Source organism: Labeo rohita, chromosome 22 (assembly GCF_022985175.1).
Source record: "Labeo rohita strain BAU-BD-2019 chromosome 22, IGBB_LRoh.1.0, whole genome shotgun sequence".
In the NCBI taxonomy this organism is placed as follows: domain Eukaryota; kingdom Metazoa; phylum Chordata; class Actinopteri; order Cypriniformes; family Cyprinidae; genus Labeo; species Labeo rohita.
The window spans coordinates 53,508,634-53,536,233 of NC_066890.1; the positions used below are offsets into that span (position 1 = coordinate 53,508,634).

Below are 27,600 nucleotides of genomic sequence, written 5' to 3' on the forward strand. Positions count from 1 at the left end.
GTAGCTCTCAACCCATTGGAACACAAGTGAAGTATGCGAGGAGAGAAAATAAATTTGAATATTTATTTACATTGTTTGTTACTCAAGAGTCACTTCAAAATATCTTCAGCTGTGTTCAAGGGATCTGCACTTACATTAATGTTAGGATAAGAAATCTAAAATAATTATTTATAAAGCAAGGTCCCCTTTTAAACTATTTTAAATATGTTTTTTTTTTTTTTGTTTGTGTTTGTTTTTTAAACTGCAATGGTAAAACATAAATTATAATTATTGTGATGGATGTGAAGGAAAGGAGAATTTATATGTGCATCAGGTTTTTCAACAAGAAAGACTTTGCATATAATTAACTTGTGTATACTTGTTCATCACTCCTCTGGAAGCTTCCCAACTCCTCATTCCTCATTCCTGTCCAAGATTGGCTCACTTTAATATCTGGGGCATGGGCTAAAGCAGTGGGACCAGTCCTCAGGGCCCACTGCTCTGCACATTTTGTATGTTTTCTGAATCTGACACACTCAGAGTTCAGTTCATGGATCTTTCTCCTAAAGAGCTGATGATCTGAATCAGGTGTGTTAAATGAGGGAGACATACAAAATGTGCAGCGCAGTGGGTGAGTTGAGAACCACTGGGCTAAAGGATGGAGGAGCATTGGTAGTAGTACATTACAGTGACTGTACTGAAAATGTAAAAAATTGCTTTTGCATTTTGGAGTATAGTTTTGCATACAGATGATATTGACAAAATCCAAGTCCACAAAAGTCAGACTAAGAACACTGCATTATGCATGCTAGGCCAGTAGTTGGTGCACGTACATGCACATGAAACCAGTTTCCAAGAGTTTGCACTTCGCAATTTCAGGCACCCAAAATGCTGTTGTTGTGAACAGTGAACAGGCTGAAGCAGGTGTGCTAGATAAGGGGAGAGATACAAATATACAGTACAGGCAAGGCAGGTTTAAAAACACAATGCAAAGCAAAAAAAAACAAACAAACAAAAAACAAGAGCACTGTGAAGGTATGATCAATATTTAATCATTTAGATTTTTTACATTTTCATATAAGCTAAAAATAGAATTTTGTATTTGTGTTTTTGGGTGATATTTGTGTACCACTAAATGCAACTAATACAGAGCATCAGCATTTTAACATTAGAAAATGTGCATGGAAGTGTGTGTTTGCCAAAAAAAACAATGTGAGAAAACAAATATGGACATTCTGTACAGTGTAAACAAAACCAAAAGGTCTATAAGAGCTCTAACTTTAGTTGCACTATGTGGTCATTGTTTCTTGGGGACATTTTCATACACAGTCTCTGTCATTGATTTCTGCAAGAAAAAAAAATCAATCAGGAACCTGGTGAAACAATGGAAAATTAATAACAGATCAACTGTTTCTCTCTTAAGTGTTCCAAGCTATGGTTTCAGACACCACAAATGGCTGACCCCACCCAAAAGGTGCTCTATTTAAGAATATGGGGGCGACTTCTGTAAGTACTGCTCACTGCAGAGCTGAATGGCTTCCAGTTCCCCCTTCTCTGGATGTCCAGCCCCACCTCTGTGTGAACTAATGGGTGGAGTTATGTTTAGGATAGGGTAAGGGGTAGGGTTAGGCAGGGTGTGGTTAGGTGTCTATCTCCACCCATTACCTCCAGCGAGGGGGAGCTAGAGCTCCAGCTCCTCCCATTTGGCCCTGCAGCGAGCACCCTCGACACAGCCATCAAGTGCACGCATTCGATCCCATAATACACAGCAATAACGTGTACAACCCATAATGATTTGTGAGGGTCGTGCAAAAGAATTTCCGCGTCTCGCCAGAAGATGGCGCCCGCAACTCAATCATCCATCCATTTATTTTCCAAACCGTTGGTCTAATGTGGCAATAGCATTATCCATTGTAATATTATTAAATAGTTTAATTAAGGTTTATATGTGCTAATACGCAGCTCATGATTGTTAACCCTTTCACGCGTACCATCACACCAGTGTGATTCAAACGTTCAGCGCATCACGTGATCAACTGCTGAATTCAAATCTGCTTTGGAGCTTTGGCTGGCGCTGAGCCAGATCAGACACACTGAGCGCTTCTCATATTATCGCAACTATTCAGTGTTTTAAACTACAAAATGCTTATTTTAGGTTCCAGACATTTAAATACACATAAGTCCTAATAAAACGATGCATTTATAGTTAGCAGAATACACGTCGATGTCTACTGAAGCGGCAATAACCCTGCTAACACACGACGTAACAGTTACGTGATGGATTGGTAAATTTTGGTAATTTCATGACTTACCAATTGGCAACGTAACTACAACGTCCATGCCTGTAATTTTATTACCATCAAAATACCATCTCACAACGTCGTCAGTACGTCCTCCTAACGTCGTAACACTACCAAGGACGTCCCAGATCCGTACTCACAGGGGCGGATCTAGAAATCAATTTTTAGGGTGGCAAAGGGGTGGCATGGGGTCTATGAGGGGTGGCAACACCAAAGCAAGCCCCCATGCATAGTTTTAGGGGATTTATAGTCTGAGATACACAGCTGTGTTCACAAATATTGCATTACCATTAGGTAATCATCTATACTGTTTAAAATGAAAAATAAATAACATTTCAATATCCATCATGGAACCAAGTCAATACACAACATAAAGCTTCAACAGGTTATAAATATTTCTGAGCTTGTATCACTAAAGAAGACATTAACTTCTACTAAACGTACATAGGCTACTTAGATGGTATAAATCATATTTTAGTGCAAGTTTACGAGCAACAAAAACGTTTGAATATCCTAACATTAGAAAAAAATACAATAATATCAAAGCACTGAAATTGGTTCAGTTTTGAAAACAATGTTTGATTTTCTATTATTAACAGAGGTGGAAATGTCTGTAATCACCCAGAACACACTATCAACCATGTACCCAAGCAACTGCATAGCAAGAGCCTTGCAACCACCCAGAATATCCTAGCAACCCTTTAGCAAACCTAGAACATCTGACCAAACTAGTTATGTTTTTAAACAAGACTTTAAAACAAGCCAGCATACATTTGTCTTTCAAACTTTTCAATCTAGTTATCACAGGTGTTCTTAAATGCTTACATACAATTTAAATGCACTGATGACTTTCCTGCCAGTGAACATTCACGAGATCAATAACAATATAACAAAAACAGATACAGAACAGATGTATAAATCAGCAATTAACTTTTTTAGGGAAAAAAAAAAAAAAGATTTTCATTTCACTACCGTAGTAATCTTGCAGTAGATAATAATCACTAGAAAAGTTCAAATAAAAAAAAAATTGTATATGAACTTGGTATGCCACAATACCACAATAATAATAATGCACATTTTTCTGCACATTTGGCCACATTTCATTACAGTGTGCAGTACTACAGTAGTTTCTTGGTCTCCTGACACAATACTATATCTCTAGGCAGTCATTTCTCAGTTCTGCAAAACGCAGTACACACACTGTGAAAAAAATGGTTACAGATCAAAATTTGACAGTCACACGTTTATAGCTGTACAACATGTGCTACAGTTTACAGTACAATTTCCATAATCTGATGTACTCTATGTGTAACTTATTTAAGTTGGCACATTTTCCCGAACCATTCATTCAGTTCTCAAAACAAAGACACATTTCTCAAAAAGTTTAACAATGGGTTAAACTATGTTAAACATTAGCAAAACTGATGACACACCAATCAGAATCCCTGCATCCTAACAACGGAGAGAGGAGAGAGCTGAACGAATCAACACGAGTTAACAATCGAGAAAACTGCAATACGACTAGATTCTTACCTAACGCTACTATCAGTTTACGTGATCGGCATCTTCTTATTGATTTCAGGTTATTGTTTCGATTAGATTTCAAGTTAGCCCAGAAGCAGTAATTATTATTTGATTTACGAACAAATGTAAAAACAATTCGTTAATGAACTGGGCCGCGCTTTGTGTTTTGACTCAAAAGAACCGATTCATAAGAATCATTTGTTAATTAATGAAGCCGACTACACTGGGCGCGCTGCGTGCGCGTCTCGTGAACTGTTTATTGAAAGACGTGTCTTTGCCATTATTTTGCCTTAAACCGTCATCACCGCTGCCGAAAAGTAGCACATGAATATTTTATTCTGTGATAATTCTGGGGTGGCAGGTGAGGTGGCACAGCTTTTTCTTAGGGTGGCAGTTGCCACCCCGTGCCACCCCGGTAGATCCGCCCCTGTAACTTCATGACTTACTGGCAACGTAACTGCAACGTCGCATGCCCGTAATTTTATTACCATGAAATTACAAACTCACAACGTCGACAGTACGTCCTCCTAACGTCGAAATTTTACCTAGGACGTCCCAGATACGTACTCTATTAGAAATATATTGGTAACTTCATGACTTACTGACAACGTAACTGCAACGTCGCATGCACATCATTTCATGACCATCATTTACATGTTCTTTATTTGCACTGATTACTTTGGTGTATGTAATGAAACGTCAGACACAATATTTAAAGTTATTTTGAGATAAAATATTATTTTCACCAAATCAGAATATGTATGATTGCTTATATATAACGTTAGTGCAAAACAAAGAGATTGAATTTCTGTGCAATAATATGTTGATGTTGTTTTATATATACACGAATGTAGATTGTTCAAAGTTTCACTTGTTTTATGTAATTTAAAAACGATTTTAAAATTTTATTTATATCCATAAAACATTTAAAAACAAAGAGCGCTTTAAAACTAATTTAAATTTGTGTTATAATAGCTTTTATTATTATTTTATTTATTTATTTATTTATTTATTTATTTATTTATTTATTTATTTATATTAGTATTATTTTATTATATATGCTGCTTGGATTTATTGTTAATGTGTTTAACAGTGAAAAGATGACTGCCTGTTTGTTTAATGAAGGTTTGATGAAATGATTAAAAAAGCTTAATGTACATAGTGACGTAAGTCACGTGACATACAGCGCGCGCGCCTCCACAACTGACACTCCGAGCGCACAGGATGTTTAGGAAAATACACTTTTCTGAGTCGTGAAACTTTTTATTTCATAACGAGTAATGAAGATAACGTTTAAATAATGACACAGACCAGGCTACACCATCTCTTCTGTTGCAGATACTGAATCAGGACACCGCGTTTGTCTGAGGCACTACTTTTTAGCTAACGTAACTTCAGCTGTGTCTGACAGAAGTTTTTGTCTGTTTGAGGTGAGTCTTACAATTTATAACGAATAAATAATAAATGTAAATTTAAAGTAATAAATTGTAATTGTATAAAATAAAGTACTTGACCTCTGGAGAAACAGTAAAACATTTGTTTGTATTGTTGTAAATAGTACTGGTGGCGGGAGTTACCATGGCAACCATGCAGACATCAGCTGCTGGAGAGGAGGTGACGCCTCCAACATTTCTCTCCGTTTCTCGTCAGTTATACCAAAAAAGTTCGACAACTGCGTCAAACTCGTTGAGTAACATTACCCACTGTCTACTTTTAAGTGCGTTTGTTAATATTTATACCTCTGTGATTATGGTATCTTTCCTTAATTATCTGAAATGTCTGTTAGCAAATGTTACCCTAGCATAGCATACCTGTTTATAATGATGCTGAGCACGAAACGTTAATGCTTTAATGCTTTCTTTCATATTTCGCTGTATAGGTTTTATTAATATTTTGAGTGTATTTTACTGTTCATATTTGTATGTTTTTCAAAATAAATCAATTGAATTAATTTCGAGTCTGTATTCATCATTCACAGCTGTGGGAACAGCCTTTACATTAGTTTGGGCAAATGAGGACATAAAATGGGTTAAACTACTGCACGTCCGCCCATAGAAAATTAACAGTAACTCGCACTTACTAACTGGCAACGTCACAAAGTTACGTTGTGGCAATGTCACACTCACGAGTATCGAATTGCATTTTGGGTATCGCCGCCATTTGTAAGGTATCAAAGCCGAGGTATTCTGTAGTTTAGGGATGTGCCGAACGAGGCCTTTGAAGCAGTGAGGCCGCGATCACACCAAACCCGTTTTTGCAGCGAGAGGCGCCTTTTTTGAATTGTTTTCTATAGGCAGTGAGCGTTATGCGCGCTGTTTATGCGCCGCGGGCGCCTCGCGTTTTTGCCGGAGCGCTCTGAGCGCCTAAAGTTGAAAAAAAAACTCGGAGCGGAAAAGCGCCCGACGTCATCGCGGTTTTTTTCATTGTCCAATCGAATTAATGGAGAGGCGGGCCTTCTGTTGTGGTGACGAAAGTTTTACCGTTGCCTAAAAAGTCCGGAGACTGCAGTGATGGAGGGAAACTTTTGGTGTCTATCGCGGGTTACCCGGAGCTGTGTTTTTTTAAGGTTTTTTCTGATATGACAGTTTACTAAACAGCTGAAAACCAAAGATTTAGAGCGCTCGCGCTATAATCCTTTGATTAGATTGACAGGACGGCTGATTTGATGGTTGCCTAGCAACATAAAAAAAACGCAACGCAATGCTCTTTTTTAAAAGTCACCAGAAAAAGGCAATGCGGTGCGCCTCGCGTTTTAGAACTAAAACGCGTTCGGTGTGATCGGGGCCTGAGGCTTTTACAACAAGCTGCGTTGATGCTTCGAAGCTTTTGATACAGTTCTCTACTACGCCATCTGGTGGTCAATAAAAATTCTTACACAAATTGTGTCATTTAGATGTTTTGTTCATCGGGCTGTTATTGTAAGGTTTATTTGTGAATTTTATAAGCATATCATTAGCAAGGTGGCGTGTGTGTGCAGCGATAGAGTTTCCAAAATGTATTGTATTTTGCACAATACAATTACAAAGGCTTTATGTGTTATATATATATATATATATATATATATACATAAAATATATAGCAAAAATGTTTGTGGTTGAGGAAGGACTTTTGTCCTTTTATCAAGGTGTTTTAATTTTCATTCAGACAAAAGACATTCAATCACACGTCATTGTTTTTTAATAGTAGTACTTTAACAACGATACACCACGTAAAAAAAAAAAAAAAAAAAAAAAAAAAAAAAAAAAAAACTACATACAAATGCACGATGGCCGATAAAGTTATGAACGGAATGAATAACGGGTATGGGACAGCGCAATCGATGCGCTTTGCATTTGAGCCTGGCGTAATGTGTCAGTGAGGTAACGAAGCTTCGTTTTCAAAGATCACGTGACAGCCTAATTTCGAGGAATGCTTCGGAACACTGTTTCGGAACACTAGTGTGTCGAAAACTCGAAACGTGTGTCGCCACTAGGTGTCGATCTACCCATCCCTACTGTAGTTGCAGAATTGTCTTTTTGATTTGCTTTAAAATGGTACGTTTTGTTGTGTTAAAGTCTGCAATGGTAAATTACACGATAGAAAAGGTTAAAAACTGTCCACAAGGAAAGATGTTTTAGGTCTCCCACTTTAAAGAAACATTAGACAACATGCAGCGGAAATTACCAAGAAGCGTCGGATAGCCTGCGTTGCAGCGGTGATACGCAAAATCATCATATTTGCCTTCGACATTTTCATAAAGGTAAGTAAGCGATTTTTAGTATGTGCTTATTTTATATTTTCTTAAGTAACGTTACCTAACGTTATATTCATGTGTTGTTTGGGGATATCAATGCTATTCAGTGGTGTAGTGCAGGTTTACGGCGTAATGACAAGTGTGGATAAATGCAAATATTCCCTAAAAGCACCCAGTAAAGACAGTGATGCGGTCAGGAACGTGGCGCCGGATTCCTTTTAAATATGTTTGATGGTTGCGCCGGCGCCGTCTCCCCACCACAGATGCTGCCTGTTCATACGCGAGAGCATGTCAGCTTAGTGGTAAAATAATTATTATTGATAACTAATTTGAATCAGTACATTATAACGAAAACAATACCTTAAGAATGAATAGCAGGTTTTTAAACCCATGAACCGGTTAGTGGTGCCAGGGCAGCACTAAACAGACAGCCAGGGAGCAGAAACGAGTCATGTACTATGCAATGTCACGCAATCGTTTTATGCATGGGTGTAGAGATTTTGTTTTATCTCACTACTGAAATTCTTAACTGAATACCTAACTAAAATACATTTTTTTATATTTTTTATGTATTTCTGTATTTCATATAGGTTGGTGTGACTAAACTGTAAGGAAAAAAAAAAAAAAAAAAACGCATTGCAGCCAGCTGAGATGATGACCCACCAGGCTGGAGGAGATGGTCAGCTACACACTGAAGGCTGGAGGAGATGGTCGACTTCACAAGACACCACTCGATGCCACAAACTGAATGTAACTTGTGTGTACACAGAAGAAAACTGACTGCTTTTCATGTCAGACATAAGGGAAATTCTTACTTTGTTTTAAAATACTTCTGTTAACTTCATGCACCTCAGATTGGATCTGCCTGCACAAACACTGTTTTATACAACTGTTACAGGCACAGTGTTGCATTTATAATAAAGTATGTGTAATGACATTTTCATAAATGTGTTTTTGATTGATTCCTTAGTACTTGTTATCAGCCAAATGAAGTATGGAAAATGTTGAACAAACAGGGTAAAGTTTAATGGTATTAATGGTATAAGGGAGTGTGCAAACCAATGGTAGACAAAAAGAGAACATACGTGTATTTGTAAGTAAATAATATACGTTTTTATACCGTAAACAAGAGCACGTCACTGGCAGCACTCAACTTTTTGCGGTCAGGTAACGTTATCAGTGTTAATTGTTCATGACAAATTATATAAGTTACGGTTCCTAAAACTTCTGCTGAGATTATCTCGGTCTCATATCTACTTGGTTTGTTTCTGTTCCTCCAGTATGATTATTTAAACGGTCTTTACTTTACGGCTCTGTATACTTTAAGTTCACTGCAGAATGCAACGATACCGTCACACATAATAACGCACGTGACTGACAAAAACCGATAGGGGTCTTTCACTTTTCCGGTTGCCACGACGTACGACGAAACTTTGGTCACCAGATTACGTTGCAGTTACGTAACAGTTACGTATTTTTGTTAGCTGGGAATGATCCTTACAAATGTAATCTGACGACATGTTTTATTGATATCATATACACATTGTGTAGTATAAAGTTTACTCTGTTCTTCTCCCAGCTCACCAGAGACTTACTTACTTTAATGTTTTTTGGGAGGAGAGCGTGAATTTGCGTCTTGTAAATCACACAGCTCGGATTCAGCGCGAACTAACGGCGCCCATCACCCGGTATAGATCAACTAACGCGGTCATTATATATGTGTTTAAACCTCCAAATACGTTTACTTGCACATATTTCAAAATCGGAATATCAGATATGTCATAAAACAGTGAGCACGTTTGTGAATAGTAATAATAAAAAATAAGGATATAAAAGTGATACATGTGTCATACAGCACTATCGTGGCTGTGTTGTGTCACTTGACAAACACGACGCCTCGCCATGGAAACAATAAGGCGATACATTCTAAAATAACGGTCACCAAAAAAAAAAAAAAAAAAAAAAAAAAAAAAAAAAAAACTCACCCTGGGGGCTCAGCTAGAATATTTTAAACTCACGTGTGACATCTGATATGAAACGTCCTACTCTGATAGCACATGTACCTCACAGAGACCTCTGTTTGACTTCTGCATTTACATCTGCAAGATGTATTTTGTAGTGTTTGCTCACATGCAATAATCCTATATGTTCATATGTCAAATAGACGTCTGTTAGATGTCTTTAAGATGTTTATGATGTAGAATGTATGTAAAACTGACATCCTAAGGACGTCTGTCAGATGTTTGTGCACAGCAGATGCTTTCATCATGTCCGATTGTCGCAGATAATTACTGTCTTAAACATACATGCAAACAAAACGTTACGTGTAAACGGCATAAAAAGTAGTGAAAGCTATCTGTTTGAGCCCCTTCTCTGTACAGAAGAAGGGGCTCAACATACTTTCTTTAAGGCTAAAGAAAAAAAGACATGAACATCTTGGATGACAAGGGGGTGAGTACATTATCTGTAAATTTTTGTTCTGGAAGTGGACTTCTTCTTTAAATGTAATAATGATTAAAGGAGAAGTCCACTTCCAAAACAAAGATTCAAAAATAATGTACTCACCCCCTTGTCATCCAAGATGTTTGTGTCTTTCTTTCTTCACTGGTAAAGAAATTGTTTTTTGAGGAAAACATTTCTGCATTTTTCTCCATAATGGACTGCCATGGTGCCTCGATTTTGAACTTCCAAAATGCAGTTTCACAAGTTCACCCTTACATCTAATCTGGTTGAATAAACAGTAAGCATATTTTGGCCTGCTGTCCTGGGGGAGGGCTCCGAGCCGGAATATGGCCTGAACCCAGAGAACACTCCCCATCCCAAGTATAGGATGAGGATAGATTAAGAGTTGGGGTGGAGGGGGATGCTGAAAAAACAGTACAAATGACGGAGGTAAGTCTGCTATGTGCATATATATGACTTGTGCTAGTTTGGATGATTAGCTAGACAAGTTGCACCTGTGCCGAATTAGTTGATTATCTGATCGTGCTCTTCCTGAACTTTGTTATCAAACATTATTTAAATGCAGCTTCAAATGATTCCAAATGCGGTTGTAAACGATCCCAGCCGAGGAAGACGGCTCTAGCGTTTTAGCTAAACTGATGGTTATTTTCTTTGAAAAATGACAATTTAAATACTTTTTGATCTCAAATGCTCGTTTTGCCTTTCTTTCCCTGAACTCTGTGTATTCTGGCTCAAGACAGTTAGGGTCTGTCGAAAAACTCCAATCATATTTTCTCCCTCGACTTTGAAAAACATTTCAAAGTCATCTTACATCACTGCAGAAGTAATGACCCAGTCTTTGCAAAGTGAACATGCAAAGAAGATCAAACACCCTTAACAAAAAAGGTAAAAAAGTGATATAAGACAATTTTGAAGTTGAGGGAGAACATGAGATGGGAGTTTTTCGACATACCCTAACTGTCATGAACTGGAACAAAAAACAGTCCAGGCAGAGTAAGACAAGACGAGCGTTTGAGATTAAAAATCATTTAAATTGTTGTTTTATTTTAATTAAAATAACCGATTGTTTCGCTAGATAAGACTAGAGATGCACGATATTGGATTTTTGCCGATATCCGATATGCCGATATTTTTTCATCTCATTTTGGCCGATACCGATACCGATATATATCATTTTATTAAAGTTAGTTTTTAACAATAACTTATTCGTTAGGATTAAATAAATAGTAATGAACGGTTTACATTCAATCCCTTCTTTTTCATCAGTAGACTAGCATTATTTATGATCTGAATTTTGTAAATTAAGTTCACTTTTGCTATGTTATAAGCCGAATTTCGGATGCTTTCACTTTCGAATTCGCAATCTGAATATGACTTTTCAAAACGAAAACAGAAAAGTAGAACTAAACTGGGTGACTGTGAGGGTGCTTTGCGGGACATGAACAGGACATAATTCATTGCTACAATTTCTTAATTTGTTCCTATGATTTATTAATTTATTAATTTGTAAAATGAGGGAACGAATTAATATGTAGTATTAACGAATTGTTAATTTATTTCCACGAAATATTTTATTTCCCACCCGCAATTTATCACAGTAAGAGATACGAAAACATGGATTAAAAGTGAATGACAAGAAAATAAACCTAAGAAATTAAAGGGTGAGACGGTGAGGATTTGGGAAAATAAAAATATTAAGTTATGTCGCAATTCGTGACCAACTGGCAAAACAGTACACTTTTTTTTGCACAAGAATACCAACATGTTTACCTTCTCTGGTTTAACAAGCGGTCTTTTACCCTACTCGAAAACCAAATCCTCCGTCCGCCATCGTTTCCAGAATAGTCGCGTTCTTTTTGCCGTCACCGCCTGGCTCGTGCTGACACTACAAATACAAACCAGGCTCTACACCCGAAGCGCTCACAACGAAAACTACTCTTCGCGTGATCAGTGAAATCCTGAATATGCCACGGCTTTGTAACTCTGTAACCCGCGCTGTATGGAGCAGTGCGACCACGTCAAATTTTAACTTGCACATTTAAAAAAAAAAAAAAAAACATGTGACAGTTTTGATCAGTCTAGAGCCCTGCAATACAAAGGCATTCAACATGGAAAGAAAGTAATAGAAATGTAGTCACTAAGTCATGTTTAATTATAATTTCTAATTATTTTATATGGTGCACTGTGCTCTGACAGGGCTGCGGGACACGAACATAATTATTTCCTACAACTTGTTAATTCGTTCCTACGTTTTATTAATTTATTAATTTGTAAAATAAAGGAACAAATTAAAAAAAGTCTTATTAACGAATTCTTAATTTATTGCCACGAAATCTTTTATTTCCCACACGCAGTTTACCCGCATAAATGATACGACAACATGGATTAAAAGTAAATGACAAGAAAACAAACCTGCGAAATTAAAGGGTGAGACGGTGATGATTTGTGAAAAGAAACTATAAATATTATTAAGTTTGTGGCAATTCGTGACCAACCGGGAAAACAGGACACACAGCCGCTTATGGCTTTAAATGTATTGGCTCGAACGGCATGAATCCAAAAGTATGGTCGCTACTAACATTTGCCTGCTAACCAATTATTTAACTTATAAAGAATGCTTTATACCTCACTTGTGTCATATTCACGAAAAATGTTTCATATGAGCAACAGTGTGTTTTGCCGTTGCGCCGCCGAAGAAAGAGAATTTTACTTTTTATTTTAAATGCAGATCATGTCATGTGCAAACACAGCCATTGGGTTTCAAAATACAACAAAGAGCACCATAAAACCATTTAAAATGTGCATTTAGCGATCTAGTGACTGGATATGAAACAGGCAACAGTAAATTATCCCAAATGGAACAACGGCGCGTTTTCTCCTATAGCCTCTGCTGCCACTGCACGTGCTATTGCTATGCATCATTCTGTATGTGTATTCTCAGTTTAAATGCATCGATCCAAAACAGTGAATCTACTCCTCATTTAGTCAAAACTTTGCTTCAAGAATGAGCCACACTGCTGACATGATCTAATCCCTAGCACACCCTTAGCACATGTGAGTTAACATATTCATCTTATCGGCAAAACATATCGGCATAATTTTTCATATCGGGCCAATGCCGATATTTACATTTGAAGAGTTTCGTTGCAAAACGAGATATATCCATTTTGAGAAATGTTGGTTATTTGACATTATTATTTAAGACATCAACAGTCAAGTTCATTCACAATTTTTGTACATGAAACTATTACTTGAGCTCAGTGAAGGCCAGGGACACAATATTTTTCAAATCCAGGATATTTTTTATTTAATTTTATGTCCATAAATAGTTCATAAATAAGTCAAAAATCATGCCGAAATGCAACATATTTATCTTAACATTGTCAAACATCTTAAATTGGTTAAAAAAAACAATACATCATAAATATATGATATAGTATATACAAAGATTTATTAATAATAATAAGATTCTGAGTTAGTTTTGGCCAGAACATACACAACATAACATAACTTTTTTTTTTTTTTTTTTTTTTTTTTTTTTTTTGCAAAACGCTATGAACGTAGCCTACGTGACTGACAGCTCGCCTACAGTATAAACAATTAAATGGTAAACGTTTTTTTAGTTAGCCTGTTGAATCCTCTTTTTAAAAATATATGTTTTTTGTTTTGATATTATCGTTAAATCAATGAGCAAACTCGGAGCACTTCACCGGCATTGACTCTCTTCCCAGGGGATGCTGCGCTCGCGTGATCCTGACGTCTGTCCTAACCACCGCAGCATTTTGATTTTAGCTTATTTCGCTGTGCAGCTCAGTCCTCTTTGCTCATCCGATATTTCCTATTTCTTGTTTGTATTTTCGCGCTCTTGTCGTCGTTGATTGGACCCGCAAACCGAAGCGTACAGTATCTGCGCGCTGCTGCCAATAGGTATCTAAAACGTCACCCGTAGTGTAGTGTTCATGTGAAATGTAGGACGGAGGGGACAAACGACCCAGAGCTTCTCTGACATGATTTGCATGATTGGCTCATGCATCACCGGCCAAACTGGCTGGTAAGTTTTTATCAATACCCACCAAAATGATTTTTAACCCGCATTTGGCGGGTTGGCGGGTGTTAATTTCGAACCCTGGTTATATCGCACTTTGTAAAGAAACTGGTCTGGCGGATATCGCGTTTTGTGAAAAAATACATTTTATAGGAGGCCTAAAATGTACATTCTTAAATTGTATTAATGGCAGCATTTCACACATAGATTAAGGTACATCTGAACAGTGATTTCCAATAATAAAATCCAAATGTCAAAAAATGGCGTTTATCGCGTTTTGCAACCAAACTCTTCATTTGAAGTCATTATCGGCCGATTCCGATATCAGTCCGATAATATCGTGCATCCCTAGATAAGACCCTTCTTCCTCAGCTGGGATTATTTACAACCGCATTTGGGATCGTTTGAAACTGCATTTAAACTGCATTTTGGAAGTTCAAAATCAGGGCACCATATCAGTCCATTATATGGAGAATGCTGAAATGTTTTTCTTAAAAAAAACATAATTTCTTTACGACTGAAGAAAGAAAGACATGTACATCCTGGATGACAAGGGGGTGAGTAAATTATTTGTTAATTGTTGTTCTGGAAGTGGACTTTTCCTTTAAGGCTGATCACCAACATCTCTTCACTGAAAGTCTGACACAAAACTTCAATAAGCAGTTTTAAGCAGTTTAATTTAAACAACTTACAACTCTGTCATGAACGATCTTACCATTTTTCGCTGTTTTGGTTTACACAATGCTGAACCAGTTCTTTCTTCCTCCTGTATCTGAACTGCATTAAAAATATTCACAGATGTGTTAAAAAAAAGAACAACGTGATCTTTATACAAATCTGTATGTATCTAATTCATATGGATTAATTGCAGGTAACATTTGTAGTTTATAGTTAAATTATTCACCTGTTTTTCTGCATTTCCTGCAGATGCAGCACATCATGACTGCAGCTACAATCAACAGAAAGCCAACTGCAGCAGAGATCAGCACTATGTAAAACAAGGGTAGGCCCTGATCTATTATGGACAAAATGAATGCGTCAGTGTGACCTCAAACTAAACTGAGATCTCATAATCAGTATAATATATAATCATATCATCACCACTGTCGTACCTGAGTGAATCTGGCAGAGTTGAGTGATGTTGAGATGTTTCATCTGCTTGCTGATGAGATTGTTGATCACACAGCTGTAGGTGTTTTTATCCTGATATTCCACCTCCAGAGGTAGAGAGAGACTGATACTGAGATCAGACACACTGATGCTGGACAATAAACTGTTTCCTTTGTACCAGGAGAGAGTCACGTGACCCACATTCACCACTGAACACAACAATGAACAGTTTTGTTGTGATGATGATGAAAGATTTTGTGAATAATCTCTGATAATGACAGGAACAGGCAGATGAGCTAGAAAACATGACATTTCAGCACGACAGTTAATGAAATTTAATGCACTTGTTTTAAAAATTCCTCACATTTCTGCTTTTAAACCAAATTGTCTTCCATTGTAAGCACTTTTACTGACAAAAGAATGATCTCTACTCACCATAGACAGAAACACTGAATGTCTTTGTTGTCCACCTAGGTCCATCTATCTCTAGTTCATAGTGTCCATCATGTTCATTTGTGATGTTTGTAATGGTCAGAGATCCAGTCTGTTTGTCCAGCTTCAGTCTGTCTCTGAATCTCCCAACAGGACCATCAAATGTGGAGAAGACTCGTTTTTCTATATTGATTTCAGCTATCAGAGAGTTTGCGGCTCCAAATTTCCACAGTATATAATCATCTTCATGTATTTCAGTAAGATCAGAGTTTAGATTGACAGAATCTCCCTCTATCACTGACACTGACTCACCAAACACACCTGATGAACCTACAGAGACAAATATTGTCACCAACATTAAATTTCAATTTGATAATTAAGTTCAGTAATTATTTTAGGTACAGGAACAGCAGGGAATCCACATGCACAAAAAGACTGGGAGACAATACAAGAACCGACAACCCAGAACCTGTTGGGGAACAGAACCAAACTTAAATACACAGACTAATCAGACGAGGACAGGTGTGATCAATTAAACAATGAAGTAATAATTGAAGACAGAACAGGAAAGACCAAATAAGGGCATGCATTTGGAAAAACTACAGAAACAGTCCACAGGGGTGCGACATTATCCCCCCCCCAATAAGGCGTGACTCGCGCCGTAACAAATACACTGGGGAGGAAGCTCAGTCTCTGGAGGGCACTCTGGAGGACTAGACGGGACCAGTGGAGACTTGGGAGAGCTGGACGGGACCAGCGGAGACGAAGGAGAATGTCATCCAAATGGGTCCATAGTGTCCTTATGATAAATGTGGCTTGCCATATTGGACACCATAATTCCAGAGCGCAGGGCTGTCACAGGCTTACTCGAGCGCGGGGGCATGGCTGGAGTCCGTGAGCAAGCCGCCTCCGGAGTCCACAAGCAGGTCGCGGTAGGAGTCCAGGAGCGGACCGCGGATTCTGGGCTGAGGATGAGGGAGGAGCTCTGAAGAACTGGGGTGAGCGAGGGAGGACCGGAGGGAGTGAGCTCGTTGGAGCAGCACATGGAGGACGCTGGCTGGTGGTGAGCTGGAGCGGCCACGTGTTTACAGATGGGGGGAAGACTAGAATCTTCCACATCGACATAGAAATTGGAATTATAAAGATCCTTCTGGTGAAGGATGCAATAGAAACTGTCCCCTCAGCTGAAATGAAGAAAGGGTTTTACAGCCCCTATTCATTGTACCCAAGAAGGGTGGTGGGCTCAGACCAATCTTAGATCTCAGAATTCTGAATCGGGCCCTTCACAAGCTCCCGTTCAAAATCCTAACTCTCAAACATGTCCACATGTGTGTCATGGTACAAGATTGGTTTGTGGCAATAGAACACGTACTTTCATGTCTAGGTCCTTCCAAGACACAGGCCTTTCCTGCGGTTTGCCTTTGAAGGTTGGGCTTATCAGTAAAATGTTCTTCCTTTCAGCCTCTCCCTGTCGCCCCGCGTCTTTACGAAGGTTGCTGAGGCTGCCCTTGCTCCTCTTAGGGAAGTGGTCATTTGCATTCTGAATTATCTTGATGACTGGCTGATTCTAGCTCACTCACGAGATATAGTTTGCACCCACAGGGACGTGGTTCTCAACCACCTGGCTTGTTTGGGACTTCGGGTCAACTGGGAAAAGAGCAAACTCTTTCCAGCGCAGAGTATCTCTTTTCTCAGTGTGGAACTGGACTCAGTCGGTATGACTGCACGTCTTTCCCAAGACTGTGCACAGTCAGTGCTGAGGTGTATGAGAGCACTCAAACCCAGAACAGCACCCCCCGAAACACTTCCAGAGGCTTCTGGGGCACATGGCATGGGCAAGCATGTGTTGGTCCGTACAGACAGCACAGCTACTGTGGCGTACATAAACCACCGGGGCGGTGTCTGCTCCTTTCGCATGTCACAACTGGCCCGCCATCTCTTACTCTGGAGCCAACACAGACTCAAGTCTCTCCGTGCCACTCACATTCCCGGCGAATTCAATCGGGTGGCCGATGCTCTGTCACGACAGAATTCGCTCAGGCACGAGTGGAGGCTCCACCCTCAAACTGTCCAGCTGATTTGGAGTCGGTTCGGCAAGACACAAGTAGATCTCTTTGCCTCATCAGAATCCACTCACTGCCAGTTGTGGTACGGTCTAACCAAGGCCCCCCTCAGTATAGATGCAATGGCACACAGTTGGCCAAGGGACCTTCTCAAGTATGCATTTCCCCCAGTGAGCCTCATTGCACAGACCCTGTGCAAGATCAGGGAGGACAGAGAACAGGTTCTTTTGATAGCCCCATTCTGGCCCAACAGAACCTGGTTCTCGGACCTTGTGCTCCTCTCATCAGTCCCTCCCTGGCGCATTCCTCTGAGGAAGGACCTCCTTTCTCAGGGGAAGGGCACAATCTGGCACCCGCACCCAGGCGGATATATGACCCAAAATGGCACATTTTTGTAAACTGGTATTTTTTACAAGGGAAGGGCCCACAGAGATGTGGCATCGAATCTGTCCTATCCTTCCTCCAAGGAGGCCTGGATAGGCACCTGTCTGCTTCGATACTCAAGGTTCATATAGCGGCTATCTCATGACTTTGTGGAAGGCAGATCGGTGGGGAAGCACGATTTGGTTATCAGATTCCTTAGAGGTGCCCGGAGGTTGAACCCGCCCAGGCTGAATCTTATCCCCTCTTGGAATCTTGCTGTGGTCCTTCAGGCCTTACAGCAGGATTCTTTTGAGCCCCTTCAGTCAGTCTCCCCTGGGGTGGAGACAACCTCAGACCATTACACTAAACATGTTTACACCACTGAGCCTCACAAGATTATCCTCAAAACACTCACAAAACATTAATTTGTAAATATGTAAAAACTATGTAAATATATTGAAATTTCACGCAAAAATATACGTGCATAGTTTGGGAATCAATAGCGGACTTGCTGAACTCTTCACGGAGGACGTGTCTGAAGCTTCGCGCTGATTGGCCAGTGTCTGCACCGAATGGGATTGGCTGGCGTCTGCACTAGTATATTAATGAGAAGCATTAACGGTGACACCCCATGTGAATGAGGCGCAATGTACGACTCGCGTCATACATTAGGCACGTGCAAGTTCGTTATAACTCTGATTGTCTTTACTTTTACATTAGTGCCGCGGTTTGCTTCATGCAGTCGAGAGATGTAGTTTGTGTGAAGCAGCTGTAAGTTTTGAGACGCTGTTCAGTCTGTATTAACAGTGCGATGAGGCTTGCTGTGCCGAGTCCGAAGCAATCAATCACAAAACACTAGAAAGGCCGTGCTTTGATCATTTTAATTTAACACATTAATAATGAAATTAAACAATTATAGGATAATATTTAAGTAAATTTTAAGCTATCTCGCGGCCCCCCCTGGAGGATCACTGAGGCCACCTAGGGACCGACCCCCCGGTTGGGAACCCCCGCCCTAGGGGAAATCGAAACTGTCCCAACGTTCTCAAGACACTCAGCCACTCCACTGAAGACAGGCCCGGCTGCAGGACCCTGCCTGCGACAGGTCAGTTCTTGGACAATGAAGGTCACGAAGAGGTGATCTGCACTTATATTAACACATTCGCTTGTTATTATCTGTGCCCGAGCACTTGTGACGCGGTCTGGCGTGCTACATGGGGACCCCTAGTGTCGTACACAACTATTTCCCGGTTCAGAAAGTCTGTTCAAGTGTTCAACCAAAAAAAAAATATTTAAAAAATCTTGAGATACAGACACTGTAGAACATCCAAAAATCTCAAGTATGAAATAGAGAGAGAAAAAAAAAAAAACAAGTCCCAAAGCAATGGTTCAACGCTCAAAACAGGAAAATCAGCACTTTCAAAAAAGCATCAAAAAGTCTGCAATGCTGTTTGCATCCACACAGCGGACGTGTCAACGAAACGTGTCATACGAAACGGCCTGTGACGAATTCTCTCAAAACAATAGTAACAGAAGTCACTCATTCCGAAAAATCAGATTTGTTTCACAAACAACAAAAATCTGTCTGTATATTTCTTCCTGATGTCAACTGTGGTCGAACAAAATGAAGAAAACTCACAGTGCCGCAGCTCTCTTCAGATGGAGACAAACACTCACGCAAGCTCCATTTCAGTAAACGCAATGAGCGATACCTCTCTAGTATCACACAGCACGAGCTCGGCCATGCCCGGCTCCTCATCAGCCCACCTCAACACCTGCCAAACCCGGTCCACATAACAACAAGGGAATCACAAGGATTGGGCTTATTTCTTTTAGCATTTGCCTCTGTGGCACTCTTTGAACATCAAGCATGCGCAACTTCCGAACCCGTATTTTTGCTATCTCCCTGTCTTCACTCCCGACCTGCCCACCTCACTTCCGGCCTCATCTTTTTTACAAAAACTTTAAAAACAAAAGTATTGGAATACCTCATAGCCCAGGTAAGATATCTCTGACGTTGTTTCTGTTTCAGAAGTGGCTTGATATTCCTTTTGCTGAAGATGTCTGAGTGTGGTGACTCTTGATGTGCTGACTCCGGCTTCATCCCACTCCTAGTGAAGCTCTTCCGAGTGTTTGAATCGACTTTATTTGGCACTGTTCTAAAGCTTGCGGTCATCCCTGTTGCTTGTGCACCTTTGCCTACCCAATTTCTTCCTTGCAGTCAACTTTGCTTTTAATATGCTTTGATACAGCACTCTATAAACAGCCACCCCTTTCAGTAATGACCTTCTGTGACTTATACTCTTTGTGGAGGGTGTCAATTTATTTCTACTATTTATTTATTATTAGGATTAACCCCTTGAGATGTACCATCTCGTTTTTGAGGGGGTCCCAGAACACAATGCAATACAAACGCAACATAAAACAAAACAAAACACACATAAAACACACATGGCTTTGGGGGCTTAAGCCCCTGAAGTATTGTCAAAAGATATGATCTTTTGGAATATGTTGCACTTAAAATAAAATAGGTTGTATAACATTTGTTTTGTTATCCAAGTACTTAAAATTCGCAAAAAAATATTACAAATACACTAATATATATTTGTATTCAGAAAGGCAAGGAAAACAAATAACGCGTTATATTATTGATATTGATATAATACAACAGTTAAATAAACAAGAAGTTATTATTAAGTGACTTACATTGTCTGACTATAACACTATTGCTTGATTTTTACAATAAATTTACAATCTGTTAACTCAATTGAGCCAGGAAGAGTAATCGACAGATTTGCTACACTCAAGTCAAGGAGACACACACTGATTCTTCCACCTAAAAAATAAGAGACAAAAAATTAAAATATTGCTGTGAAAGACATACAAACAGCAATAGAGGAAAGACGACAAAGACATGGCGAGAGATTAACTAGACATACAAACAAAATAAAGTAAACAGACGAGACTGAGATACCAGGACAAGAAAATGATAGACAATTCACAGACAATGAGAAATGCAATTGAAATGCCAGATAAGAAGGACAAAGAACATATAAAGGTGTATATATATATATATATATATATAGACATACAGTCAGAAGGCAAAACAGGAGAACAGTCAAAAAGTGGATGATTAACAAGGACAAGACAGACAGAAGTGAGAAATAGAAAAATAGGAAGGTTATAACGAATACAGACAACTAGAGTACTGATAATAAGAACTGTGTTTTGTTCATACAGTGTGTTCAAAATTCAATAAATGCAGAGTACCATATGTATTGGTTTGTTATTTATTAATCATTTATAAAATAATGTAACTGCCTTGCAAATAATCCATGAGGTGGTGGGAGGCAGCGGGGTGAAGTAGGGCTGTAGGGGGTACTTTTTAGGGGCTAAGCCCCTTATCTCTTCTGACCCTAGCAACGCCATACTCCAAGGTATTTGATAGTATCAACTTTATGCAAAGAAGTACCGTCTTTACGTGATATAACACAAGAATTACTTTTAGATTTAAGTTTCTGTTTATAACCAAAAATCATAACATAAGACTTAGTTTTATTAAGTAATAATTTATTGTCCAAAAGCCAATCTTGTAAAATATTAAAATCATACTGAAGAGATAACTGAATTTGTAAAATATCAGAGTTAGATACATATATGACGGTGTCATCGGCATAAAGTTGAACTTTACAATTATTGGAAATTAACGGTAAATTATTAACATAAATAGAAAAAAGAAGTGGTCCTAGTATTGAACCTTGGGGCACGCCTCTTTGTTGAACCAAAAGGTCTGACTTACTCCCATTTAATACTACGCACTGTTTTCTATTATGCAAATATGAATTAAACCACCTAGTTGCATTTCAGATAAACCAATAGCATTAAGTTTATCTAAAAGTAAATATCGATCAACTAAATCAAAGGCTTTGGAGAAATCAAGAAAAATCGCACCTGTGAGTTTACCATCATCAGCAGCTGAAAACACATCATTAGTAAACTTAAGCAGTGCAGTAGTTGTAGAATGATTGGACCTAAAGCCAGATTGATATGGTGATAAAATATTATTAATACTTATATTACTATATTATTATTAATAATCTGAAAGTTGTTTATATATTAGTTTTTCAAAAACTTTAGATATTGAACATATTATAGATATAGGTCTGTAATTATTAAGTTCAAGTACATCACCTCCCTTGTACAATGGAGTAATACGTGCACATTTCCAAATAGCAGCAACTCACATGTGGACAAAGACAAATTAAATAACTCAGCAAGTGGATACATAAGAATATGAGAGGATAATTTAAGGAACTTATTTTCAGTACCATCCAATCCAACGCCACTAGTCCCACTTAATTCATTAATAGCATCCTGAACTTCGATAGGTGAAATCAACCTAAAATTAAAAGAACTACTACAAGATAAATTATCATAAATAGTACCAGTATTCAAATAAGAGTCAGATACTAAAGTAGAACAAGCTGATGAAAAATACTGATTAAATGACTGAGTAATCGATAAAGAATCATGTAATACTGTATTGTTATCTCTAATTTGATTAATTGAATGTTTATCTGAGGTACTGAATAAGTTTTTAATTTTATTCCAAAAATATTTACAGTTCTTAAAATGCTGAGAAAGACCTTCTTTATAATAAGTAGATTTTGCATTTCGTACTTTTGTCTTACTCAAGTTTCTCAACTGTCTATAAACTTCCCAATCAGCATTAATTCTTGTCTGACGAAATACTGACCATGCTTTATCCCTTTGCCTAAAGAGACTAAGAAGTTCAGAATTGATAAGGGAGATGACTACCCCTAACCCTAATAGTTTTCCAGGGAGCATGCTTGTTCACAACATTAATAAATTCTGTATAAAAAAAATCCCAAACATGTTGTACATCAGGAATTAAATAATATCTATCCCAATTTATAGAAATCAAATCATTAATAAATAAATTTAAATTAAAATTTTTATATTGTCTGATTTTAATTAATCTAGAAGGGAATTTAGGTAATTTAATTTTCCATACACAAAATATAATAGAGTGATCATTAAAGCAGTCAGACATCACACCTGCCCTTAAAAATCTATTAAGATGTGAAACAAGTATCCAATCAAGAAGGGACTGTGATCGAGCAGTAACTCTAGTAGGCTGAGTAATCAACTGTGTAAGATTTAAACTATTAAATATATTTTTTTCTTTATCAGATGATTTATCCAACCAATTCTTGTTGAAATCACCAAGCAATATTATTTCATTTTTATCAAAAATAGAGTTAATAGTAGATAACAGACAATTAAATGACTCCACTGGTGAAGAGGGTGGTCTGTATATGCTTCCAATAGTTATACTTTTATTTGAATGAAAAATTACCTTAACAAAAATACATTCACAATATAAAGGATCAACTGAAGGTATAATCAACTCAGATACAAGACCAATAGAAACATATATAGCCACACCTCCACCCCTGGAGCACCTATCATATCTATAAAGAGCATAGTTGGATAAATTTATCTCACTGTCTGAAACACCGCTACTTAGCCATGTCTCAGGGTGTGACAATATCAGGTTTATTTAAATCAACCCACACATGAAGTAAATCAATTTTGCTGACAAGGCTTCTAATATTCAAATGAATTATTTTGAACCCTTTAACCTCATCCAACCTGAAAATATAACATAATAATAATGGCACTGATCAGGTATAAAATCAAAAAACAACTGAATCCAAAGAAATATTACAAAGGTGCAAAAATAACAAAAAAGATAAATCACAACAAGACAAACAAACAACACACATAAATACAAAAAAAAACCCAAAACAAATAATACCACAGCACCGCTCAAGAGTGACCCAGCTACCCCAGATTCCATAACCTAAGGTATTCCAGTGAGCAAACCAAATACAAAACCGTCAAAAATAAAAATAAAAATAAAAATAATTCTCATCTCAAGCTACATTATTGAAAATAGCAACAAAATGTAGCTTTAATAATAGGGTCAAAACGTATGCTAAAGAAACAATAACTTCAAAATCAACACTGCCCAAAAAAAAAGAAAAAAAAAAGAATATGTATCATTTCTATACCTCAGCAACAACCAATAATAATATTAATATGCGATTGTATTTCAGCAAACTTCATGTAGCCCAAAAATCATCAAGTAGCAGCATCAATTCATTGTCATTATCCTGAGGAAATCTAAGATGACATAAAAACAGCTTCAGCTTCTTTATAACAGTTGAAACTTTGCTGTTTGCCTTCAACAACAACACATAACGTGCTAGGATAATGAAGAAAGTATTTGATATTAAGTTCCCGAAGCTAACGTTTAACAGGATCAAAACTCCTGCGCCTCTTCATCAAGTCAGCACTGAGGTCCGGATAGATATATACGCGTGTCCCGTTGTACTCCAGTTTCCTTTCTCTTGCAATGCGGAGAATCTTCACCTTATCCTGAAAGTTAAGGAGCTTAACCATAACAGGCTTCGGACTAGCTTAATGATTGTCTCTGGACCACTGTCATGTCAGCAGTCTTTCCCATTATAGTGGTTTCAAAGAACAAGAGATACCCAGAATTTATACTGTAGGGATGGACATTTAATGAAACTCAAATGTAAATATTCTAATATTTTGAGATACTGGATTTTTGACTTTCATGAGTTGTAAGCTCTAATCATCAAAATTAAAACAAAAAATCTTTAGAAATGTTTTACTTTACATGTAATAAATCTAGAATATATGAAAGTTTCAGGTTTTGAAATACGTTACAAACAAAAAATGAACTTTTTCACAATATTCTAATTTTTTGAGATGCACCTGCATGTTTGATGATTGCGCCTGATGTGCCCACTCCTGCTCTGTCTCCCGGACCCCAGGTGCTGCCTGTTCATATGCGAGAGCATATCGGGGGAGGCATGCATTTTATCAGAGATTGCGAAGAGTCAGGGAATAAATGAATCTTCATTCAAAATAAAATGTCTCTTGACCACTAGTAGCCAAACCGATCATGTCTGGCACCACACCATTCAGGGTTTAAGAAATAAGGCATGCAAAAGTATTCACGGTAAAACTGTAGCTATTCAGATACACAAATAGATGTATGTACATGTATTTTGTGTTTTAAACACGTTCATAATGATCACAGTTGATGGCTTGGTTTAGGAGCTATATATGCAGTGTAACCTGTGGGATATACAGCACGCTCTCATCTGTTTCTTCTGAAAGACATGAAAGTGAGTGGCTGGCAAACAGGAAGAATGGAGTGAACTTTATATGTAGGCTACATACAAGCATTCGAAGTGAAAAAAAAAAAAAAAAAATATGTGTGAAAAGTTTAGCCTATTATTAGGTTGCTGCTGTTTCAATATACTGTACATCAGTGTTTATTCTTCATATTCTTCTTATTATAGGTGGTTTATAGTGATTATGTGCATTTTAAATGTCTAAAAGATTAAATATCCTAAACATTATGTGGATGAAAACACTAAAAAGCGCTCACTTAGTGTCTTTGGCTCAGTGCCAAAGGCTGCACTAATCATACCAGTGTGATCATACGCTTCAGTAACCAGCCTGCTAATCAGAACCGTTTTATTATTATTATTATTATTATTATTATTATTAAATATAAGGTAAGCCATGAAGATTTCCAAGTCACAGCCTAGTCACAGGGCTCAAGTCCAAGTCAAGTCTCAAGGCATTGTTGTCAATGTCTAAGTCGAGTTGCAAGTCTTCCTTTATTATGTCAAGTCACTCAAATTTGCGACTCAAGTCCGAGTCAAGTCTCGAGTCATGTGACTCGAGTCCACATCTCTGATATACTGCCCTCTAAAAGTTTTGGAAACACCCCTGGCAAAGTGTGGTTTTGGACGATAACAGCATAAATCCTTAGACATGCCCCTTTGCCAGCTGTGATGCCTGGTTTAAACTTACTGATTTAAACTTGGCCCAGGTTTTTAAAAAGATGTTTGGGTCAGCACACCTCAACAGCTTCAACAATTGATTGAATAAGTTTAGAATACAATTAACCAATTAGAACAGAATTTTGGTCAGATACTTAAGAAAAAAAAAAAGCTCTTGCCAATCAAATGACTTGTTTGGCCCATTTTTTAGAGAGTTTCCATGTGTTTCTTGACAACATGGCCAGGTGCAAGCAGCTTTCTCTGGAAACACGTCAGTTTGTCATAGTTCTAAGGAATGAAGGCTATTCAGTGTGAGATATAGCCAAAAAGTTGAAAATATCACTAAAAATGTGTCCACTATTGCTTGGAACGAAAAGGCAAATTCTGGGTCCAATAAAGACAGAAAGAGGAGTGGAAGACCAAGAAGTACCTCTTCTAGTGAGGAAAAATATGTAAGAGTGTCCAGCTTTCACAACTTGTCCAGAGCAGACAGCTGATCTCAACAGTGCACGTGATCTACCAGTGTCATGTACTACTGTCCGTCCGAGACTCCAACAAGCAGGTCTACATGGCTGAATATCAGCTAAGAAACCACTGCTAAGATCAAACAACAAGAAAAAAAGACTGCAGTGGGCAAAGAAGCACAGAAACTGGACAGCAGATGATTGGATAAAGGTGCAGGAGTTGGTGAAAAGATGTTAGATCCCTGTATCAAACCCACTATGAAGCATGGAGGTGGCAGTGTGATGGTCTGGGGCTGTTTTGGAGCAGGAAAAGTTGGTGACCTGTTTCATGTCCAAGGAATATTGAACCAGCATGGATACCACAGCATTTTGCAATGACATGCTGTTCCTTCTGGTCACCGCCTTATTGATCACGCTGTGCAAATCGTATTTGGAGAGGAAACAGTCAGCTGGCATCATGTCTGTCATGGAATGGTCTCTCCGATCACCCAGCCTCAACCTAATTGAGCTATTATGGGAGGAACTGGACCGTGATGTCCGTAAGAAGTGTCCAACCAGTGTGAATCATCTTTGGGCAATCCTTCAGGAGGCTTGAAGTAATATATCAAATCAGTGTTTGAATAAACTTACAGGTCAGATGCCCAGATTATGCACAGCTGTAATAGCTGCTAATGGTGGATATTTTGATGAATCAAAAATGTAACTTTTTTTCTATGTATAAACAGTTTATGTAATAAACAAAACAAAACAAAACAAACAAACAAAAAAAAAAGAGAGAGACTTGAATACACAGTAAGCAAACTTCACGATAAGGATTCATTTGGTAAATAATTGCAGATTAAAATAATATAATTTGAACAGTAGCAGCAGCTTTACTTCTCCACAATGGAAAGAAATAGGTCATAAAAAATAGATATATTACTTACCGATAAAACACCACCAGTACAAACAGAACAAAATAAACATGTGGGACATTTTCTTGAGTTGTTCAGTGTCTGCTCTAAGAAGACTATAAAAATACTAAAGCTATATGTGAAACCTCCCCTGACAGAGTTTGACCCTCCTAGTTTATACGCTGCATTTGCATATGCTATAGTGTTATATTTCATCTGGTCCTTATTAAGACTTTAGTTGTTCATCATAGGTGACATTATTCCTTATGTATATCATTTATTATAGATTTTATAAGATAATTAATTGCCTGGCTGGGTTAA

At 38.0% G+C, this 27,600-nt stretch overlaps 1 protein-coding gene and 1 pseudogene across 1 annotated transcript; both read right to left on the reverse strand.

Moving 5' to 3' along the window:
• On the reverse strand, positions 1-27,386 carry LOC127153856 (T-cell surface antigen CD2-like). Its single transcript, XM_051095126.1, has 6 exons — positions 27,313-27,386; positions 15,590-15,916; positions 15,157-15,450; positions 14,949-15,059; positions 14,760-14,821; positions 1-1,324 (listed from the first exon to the last, which is right to left on the reverse strand). Exons 1-6 carry the CDS (start codon positions 27,359-27,361, stop codon positions 1,277-1,279), a joined length of 891 nt encoding a protein of 296 aa, XP_050951083.1. The 5' UTR covers positions 27,362-27,386; the 3' UTR covers positions 1-1,276.
• Positions 1-27,600, reverse strand: part of LOC127153855 (SLAM family member 9-like) — a 337,800-nt pseudogene that overhangs the window by 22,951 nt on the left and 287,249 nt on the right.